Source organism: Leucoraja erinacea, chromosome 1 (assembly GCF_028641065.1).
Source record: "Leucoraja erinacea ecotype New England chromosome 1, Leri_hhj_1, whole genome shotgun sequence".
Taxonomy (NCBI): Eukaryota; Metazoa; Chordata; class Chondrichthyes; order Rajiformes; family Rajidae; genus Leucoraja; species Leucoraja erinaceus.
In genome coordinates, this window is record NC_073377.1 from 124836646 (window position 1) to 124845137 (window position 8492).

General features: G+C 40.4%; 1 protein-coding gene across 2 annotated transcripts in view; it reads left to right on the plus strand.

Moving 5' to 3' along the window:
• Nucleotides 1-5394, plus strand: part of LOC129701663 (wolframin-like) — a 39715-nt gene extending 34321 nt beyond the window's left edge. For both annotated transcript variants that reach the window (XM_055643003.1, XM_055643011.1), the window contains exon 7: nucleotides 404-5394. In XM_055643003.1, the coding sequence (XP_055498978.1) occupies nucleotides 404-2209 (1806 nt within the window). In that variant the 3' untranslated portion in view covers nucleotides 2210-5394. The remainder of the gene's footprint in view (nucleotides 1-403) is intronic.
• Nucleotides 5395-8492: the final 3098 nt, after the last annotated feature.

Below are 8492 nucleotides of genomic sequence, written 5' to 3' on the forward strand. Positions count from 1 at the left end.
AGTTGGTAAGCTATCAAAATTATGAATTTTTTTTAGGAGGGAGAAAATTAATCATGGTTTGTTGAATATTAGTAGCAGTGAATTGTTTAAATTTACCTTTTTTTAAATGTTAGTAAAAAAGACCAACTAAATCAGCTGGAGATTTATTTGCATACATTTTATTAATACATGGAGATTACATGCATTTCACGGGAGCATTGTATTGACCACATTTTAAATTTGCATCGATGGGTTCCAGTTCATTTTGTTGGCTTACTGTATTAACTGTCAATGGTGCCATTAATTTGGCTTGTTGTAATTAATATCTGCTTTCATCTACTCTGCATTACAGCTTTATTGGCAATTTTTGTTGGTAATTGCATTCGTTTAATATAATGAAAATAATTTCTGTCGTTTTCTGCAGATCGTGAAGTACCCACTTCATGCCCTGATGGAAGTAAAGGAACATCTAATTGAAATAGCCTCCAAAGCTGGAATGCATTGGCTGCAGACAATCATTCCACTCCACCATGTGAATGCCCTTGTCTTTTTTTTCATAATCAGCAACTTGACAGTTGATTTTTTTGCCTTTGTCATCCCTCTAATCATCTTTTACCTTTCCTTCATTTCCATGGTGATCTGCACTTTGAAAGTCTTTCAGGATAGTAAGGCATGGGACAGTTTCAGGACAATGACTGACCTGTTGCTCCGCTTTGAGCCAGATTTAGATGTAGAGCAGGCTGAGGTGAACTTTAGTTGGACTCACTTGGAGCCACACATACATTTCATGCTCTCTGTGTTCTTTGTGATTCTCTCCTTTCCCGTAGCAGACAAAGATTGGATTCCTTGCTCAGAGCTGTCAGTCATTGCAATATTCTTTGTAATAACATCTTACATGAGCCTGAGTTCAAGTGCAGAGCCATATACACGCTGGGCACTCATTACAGAAGTCATATGGTCAGTATTGGGGTTCTTTAGAACTCTTCCTGATAGCTGGTACTATCTGAGGATTCTTGGGAAAGATTTTACATCCATCTCGATAGGGAATAACTTTGTGTTGAATATAGGCCTCCCCAGTCTCTTGTACTGTTTCCTGTTCTACATGTTCTTCAGAATGGCACAATTAAGGAACTTTAAAGGTACATACTGCTACTTGGTTCCTTATCTTGTCTGCTTTATGTGGTGTGAACTAGCAATAGGCTTTCTTAAGATATCCACAGGAATAGGTCTTATTCGGGCATCAGTTGGCTACTTCCTGTTTCTCTTTGCCCTGCCCATCCTGCTGTTAGGAATCGCATTAATGTTTGTGATCCAGGTAATAAAATGGTTTATTTCCATGGAGCTGATCAAGATAATAGTCACCCTCGTTTTGTGCACTATTCCCGTTGTCCTCCACATGTGGACAAAATCAACGGGCACCATATTAGGACTAGTCAAGTCCCTGACAAGGAGCTCGATTGTCAAACTCATCCTGGTTTGGCTCACCGCAATAATGATGTTCTGCTGGGTATATGTGTACAGATCAGAAGGAATGAAAGTGTATAATTCCACCCTGACTTGGCATCAGTACAGCCTTGCCTGTGGGCCTCGTGCTTGGAAAGAGACCAACATGGCCAAGGTTCAGATGCTCTGTGGCCATCTTGAGGGGCATCGGGTCACATGGACTGGACGCTTCAAGTACGTCCGCATTGTAGAGATTGAAAACAGTGCAGAGTCTGCGATAAATATGCTCCCCTACGTCTTGGGTGATTGGATGAGGTGCTTGTACGGTGAGTCATATCCAGCATGTGATCCTAAAAATGTGTCACTGGTAGAGGATGATCTTTGTCGTCTCAAAGTCCTCAGCAAGCACACCTGCCACCTTAAAAGATTCTGTCGTTATAAATTTGAAATAACCGTTGGCATGCCATATAATTCACATGGAAATGAGTCACCAGAAGATGATGCAACCAAAGACATTGTACTGAAAGCTAGTAATGAGTTCAAGAACGTTCTGCTGAACTTGGTGCAAGGATATGTGGTAGAGTTCAGTACTATTTTGGAGGGCAAGTTGGGTAGTAAATGGCCAGTTTTTGAACTGAAAGCCATCAGATGTCTCAACTGCATGTCAAAGTTAATACCAGCAACACAAAGGCAGGTTAAAATTGAACATGACTGGAGAGGCACAATGAAACAGGCTTTCAAATTTGCATTCAATTTTTTATTTCATCCAGCCTTGTGTGCTGTATAACCATAGGTTCTGCTTTTCAATCTATTGCTGGATGTACTGCTTCTCTCTCCTAAGAGGAACACTGCAGCATATAACAAAGCCAGAGCCTCAACCCAGTGAGTAGAATGGAGTACACCCAAGGACGTGGAATTGCGTGTCACCCATTTCAATTTAAATGTAACCTGGACCAAGCCATTCTGATTCTGTTCGAAAGGAAGAGTTAACAGTGGTTTTCTGGGTTTCATTTGATCTTAAAAGGACATGTGGGTGTTAGCTACGCTTTCAGCCTGGGCTGCATTTGCTAAATGAATGGTAGATTATTAAACGGTTGCTTAAATGCTGGTGATTTTTCACAAGGTACTCAAAAATGTGTTAACCAATAAAGCAGACATTTAAGTAGGCCTCTATTAACCTGATCATTATGTATCGATGGTAAACAAATGCTAATGCTAAATGATGAATCATGTACTTGATGTAAATGCTGCAGCACCATGAATTGGTGAAATGTACTTTGAAAAAATAATTGTAAAAAGCAGCCTTGCTCAGGTTTTGCCTTTGTATGAATAAACTTTGAGTTAAGATTAAATATTGTCACAGTCCTGTCACCTGATTGTAAAATGCAGAGGAAAGCTTGAATCACATTTTCTTTTTTTAATTAACTATCATTAAAAGATCCCATTTTGCATAACGTAGCATACTTTAAATCTGAAACTGTATTTCAACGATTTTGAGATCACAAGATTCAAAGAATATTTCAATCTGCAAATTTTATTAATCTCTGCTACATTTTTAGTTGAACACTTTGGAAAAGTACAGTTGAACTGTGGTGCATTACTGGAAACACGTGATGGTTACTTATAAATTTATTTTATAAGATTAATTTGAGAGGACATTATGAACCTTGAATCCCATAAATTTAATTTTATAACTGTCGGGATATGTCGATTGAGTAGTTTTTAAAATATATCAAGTAAGGAAGTTTAAATGAGCTGTGATGTTCTGGTTCACCCCACACATTCACTATGACGCTGTTATACATGGGGCAGGATAATGATCTTGTACAGGCCCGTAGCTGGCACACAAAATGTAGTTTTTTTTTTAAATCCTTTGAATTTTACTGTATAATTCTCAGCATCAGCAATGTTGAGTCATTGCATACCTTACGTTTTGGTGTTTAGTCAGATTCAGAGGCTAATGTAAAATAGCGTACGTGGGAGAGATGATTGTTAACTGAGGAAGAGGTTATCGACAAGAAAGTGGTTTGTTGATGGTATAGCACTTTAATTCTCTAATGACTGAAACTTCACCATGATTGTTCCTTTTGTAATGGACAGTTTATAATTTGGTGGTCTGAAAATCTTATTTTACTGCCAGCATGGTTTTGTGGAATTATTAATTGGATCCTATTTGTATGAGTATTTTAATTTCTCTTGAGAGGAAAAACTTCCTATCAGACTTCCGAGTTCATGCTACCTTGCTTTATTTACATCTGACTAAATGGTATAATGTCGTGCAAAAAGATGCTATATCTTACCAGCATGGTAGCGCAGCAGTAGACTTGATGCCTTGCAACGCCAGAGACCTGGGTTCAATCCTCACTACGGGTCCTTGTCTGTATGACCTGCGTAGGCTTTCTCTGCGATCTCTGGTTTCCTCCCACACTCCAAATACGTACAGGTTTGTAGGTAAATTGGCTTGGTATAATTTCAAATTGTCCCTCGTGTGTGTGTGTGTGTGTGTGTGTGTGTGCGTGTAGGATAGTGTTAGTATGCAGGGATTGCTGGTTGGCATGGACACGGTGGCACAAAGGGCCTGTTTCCAGTCTATCGCTAAACTAATCTAATTGAGAATTGCAAGTGTCACTTGGGGTGCGGATTGGTGCATTGGGTTCCTAATATCACAATTTTTAGAACTTCTGTAAACAATTATAAAATAGTTAAGAGATTAAATTTTTTAAAAAGCCCGGAATAGGTTGTGAAGACACGGTCATAGACTGATAGTGTGGAAACAGGCCCTTCGGCCCAACAATTTCCCTGCAGCACTAGTCCCACCCTTCATCTAGTACAGTTTTAAAATATAAAACCAGAAGTCAAAGGGGAACTTTAGCTTTTCACTACACATAGTTCCGTAGCCAGCAATTGATAGTTAATTTGTGAAAATCATGTTGTACAATTAAGAGGGAAAGAGTTAAAGTTAAACTAGAATGGGAAGTTGTTAGGAGAAACAAGCAACTGCAGATGCTGGTTAATGGTTTTAGATTATTGAATTACTGGGACACATGACAATAAACTCACTTGAACTTGAAGTTGCTGAGTAGCCCAATAAATCAATCCACTTTTGTTACCATACCTTTTAATTCTGGTGGTTGTAAGTAATGGGGTTAGCTAATAATACATTTTACAGCAAGAGAATGAGGACTTGTACACCGCAGTTAGTACAATTGGAGGGATATATTGGATAAGACAAATTCTCAAAATCCTAAAACTGAACTTGAAGTAATAAGTTTTTTAATCCAAGTGTTCTTTAATGCATTTCAGTAATGAAAGTGTACTTTTGGTGTGAATATTGTTGGCATTTGGTTTAAAGAGACCGACCCATCGTGTTAAATTATTCATAGTTAAAAGCCAAAGCATACAATGTTTCTCAGCAAGTGCAATAGATCATGACCCTTCACAATAACTCAAACTACATGTTACTTCACCAAATTGGTCAAATGCAACACGTACAATTGATTTTTTTTCCTCCATCATGAATCTTAAATTATTCATTGAATAATCAGTTTCTACTTTGAAGTGCCTGACAATGACCCTTCACTGTGGCTGTATAACTCCTGGCATAATGTAGTATTCATGGGTTTAATCTGGAGTGGGTAAACTAATGGTGCATTTTTAGTAAAATGTTGAATTGTGCATTTTGATAAGTGAAGATGCTAGCTGGGGTCCTAAGAAATAAACCTTGGTGCCTATGGAGTTGGTATTGAATTGAAATATTGCAAATTTGCATAAGCCTTACATGATCAATAGGAGATGTTTGTTGGTTATTTTTAATCAAGTTTTATTTCTATATTTATCTCAACTTGTGAAACATCTGTACCAAAAGTGCATATGCTCTGTATTAAAATGCAGTGTTAAAGCTGTTACCAAAAACCTTCACCTACCTTTACTCAGTTCTTATATCTTCAATAAAGCTGTTTACAAAATGTATAATATCAGTGTTTTATTCCAGCAACATTGCAAACATGGTACAAGAAATTCTAGGTTAAAATTACATACTCTCGCCCAGCAATTTGAATAGGTTTTTAGGCACATCGTGGGTAGAGTGTTGTATCACAATATTTGTTTCCTAATCATGATTTTAAATTATGGATATAGACTCCCAACAGTGTAATAATGTGTTTCTGTCTGTAATAAGCGAGTTCGGTACACTGACAAATCCAAGGAAGCATGGGATTTGTCACGGGTCTTTCGCAATAAAGAAAAAGCTAGCGAAGAGCTGGCTGCATAAACTGTGTATAAATTCATAATATAGGTGTAAAAATATTTAATCTCAGGAATGGGGGTGTCAAGTAGCGGGTGAGCGGGGTGTAACAGTGAGTGAGAGCGAGGGGGAGATGGGGAGAGACTGTACGGACATCTGTGGTCGCGGTTGGGTCTCTGGCACTATTGGGTTGCTGCTGGGCTGTCCTTGGTGGCCCTGGACTGGTGGGGCACCGGCCCGCTCAGAGAATAATTCAACAGCGCCAGAGACCCGGGTTTGATCCCGAACACGGATAAAAACGCAGGTCTGTGTCCATGCAGCAGCAGAGAATTTATGGCGAGTGACCTATGACCTGGGCATGTGCAGTCGGAATAAACCCCCTTATTAAAATAAAAGTCCCCTTTATTGGAGTTTCACATCACATGTTGTCAGAACCTACTGCAACTCTAATGGCAGAGAATAGATTGTCAAAAGCGGAAAAATATGATTTTTAGGAAGGAACTGCAGATGCTGGTTTAAACCAAAGATGGACACAAAAAGCTGGAGTAATGCAGCAGGTCAGGCAGCATCTCTGAAGAAAATATCTCTTGTTTCCCTTTCCTCACGCTGAAGATGGGTCTCCACCTGAAACATCACCTATTCCTTTTCTCCAGAGACACAGCCTCACCCGCTGAGTTACTCCAGCAGGGTGGAAGATTGCAACCTTCACGTGGTCCGCCCTGTTTCAATGAATGCAATCAACCCGGCGTGCACAATCAAATAAGATCAAATAGAACAAGTTGTCCTACAACTTTAGGATGTGCATGCCCTACACAAGAAGAAGTTACTCCAGCTTTTTGTGTCTCCTTGGGGCAAAAAGATTTTTTGGATTATTTGCAGGCCTGCAAATAGAATTTATCTGTGCAGGCATACCCCGGATATGGGACATGGGTAGATGAAATACGAATAACGGGCCCCATGAAGCTGCACTTGTCTCCCCTGTGGATAATTAAGTCTTATTCTAATTAGTCTCAATGATGCAAAAATCCATCTGACGAAGGGTCTCGACCCGAAACGTTGCTTATTTCCTTCGCTCCATAGATGCTGCCTCACCCGCTGAGTTTCTCCAGCATTTTTGTCTACCTTTGATTTTCCAGCATCTGCAGTTCCTTCTTAAACAAAAAAAATCCATCTAGTCATTCCTAGGATTGCAAATACTGGGGAGCATGTTAAGTGATTCGGAGGGCAAACAAGCTGCAGCAGTGGGCAAGAAAATGAAAATGCAATATTGTGTGACAAAGTTATCCTCTGGTGCACAAACAGAAGCAATGCATTTCATTTTAAAGCAAACAACAAACAGCTGGAGGAACTCAGCTTTGTGGAATTACTCAGGAATTCTGATTCCAGTAATTGCAGTCTCTTGTGTCATCATTTTGTTAAAAACAGACATTGGGTAATGTTTCTATTCAGGAGGATCTGTGTGTTTGTAGAAAGTTTTCTATATGCCCATATGCAAACACAACAAATGAAATATTGGCCTTTTACATAAAGGTTTGTGTACTGGGATAGACATGACTAACAGCACATTTACTGGTTTGGTGAGAATGCAACAAGAAAATTGTGTAGAATTTTGGTTGCCTTCCCTTGAAAAATTGGTCATCTTTGAGTGAGTTCAGCAAACATTCAGCAGACACAAGGAACTGCAGATACTGGAATCTTGACACTACTCCCTCTTCACCTACGACTGCACACCTGTACATGGTACTAACACCATCATCAAGTATGCAGATGATACAACGGTGATTGGCCTCATCAGCAACAACGGTGAGTCGGCCTATAGGGAGGAGGTCCAGCTCCTAGCAGCATGGTGCACTAACAACAACCTGGCCCTTAACACCAAGAAGACCAAGGAGCTCATTGTAGACTTCAGAAAGTCTAGAGGCGGCACGCACAGCCCCATCCACATTAACGGGACGGAGGTGGAACGTGTTTCCAGCTTCAGGTTCCTGGGGGTCAACATCTCCGATGACCTCTCTTGGACCCACAATACCTCAACTCTGATCAAGAAGGTTCACCAGCGTCTCTTCCTGAGGAGACTAAAGAAGGTCCATCTGTCTCCTCAGATTCTGGTGAACTTCTACCGCTGCACCATCGAGAGCATCCTTACCAACTGTATCACAGTATGGTATGGCAACTGCTCTGTCTCTGACCGGAAAGCACTGCAGAGGGTGGTGAAAATTGCCTAACGCATCACCAGTTCCTCACTCCCCTCCATTGAGTCTGTCCAAAGCAACCGTCTGCGAAGGGCGCTCAGCATCGTCAAGGGCTGCTCTCACCCCAACCATGGACTGTTTACCCTCCTACCATCCGGGAGGCGCTACAGGTCTCTCCGCTGCCGGACCAGCAGGTCCAGGAGCAGCTTCTTCCCTGCAGCTGTTACATTACTCAACACTGTACCTCGATGATTGCCAATGTAAGGAATGTAAAGCCAACATTTCAGGTCGGGACCCTTCTAGAGACTTGCAATAAAGGAGTAACATGATCAATAAATAATCATGTTTCACTTCAATTAAGAGATATTTTTGAAATAGTTTTATAATCTCCCTCTTTTCTTCCAGCTTTCTCTCCCCCACCAAGCAGTCTGAAGATGGGTCCCCACCCGAAATATGCACATTTTCCTGAGATGCTGCCTGACCTGTCGAGTTGCACCAGCAAATGTTTTAAGTAACATTTGATTTTCCTAGCTTATAAACTGCTTCTTTGATTAGCTCAAATTGGACACCCAAAGTTATACAATATATTTGGACAGACTTTGCACAAAGGATTCAGCATGGAAACAGGCAAGTAG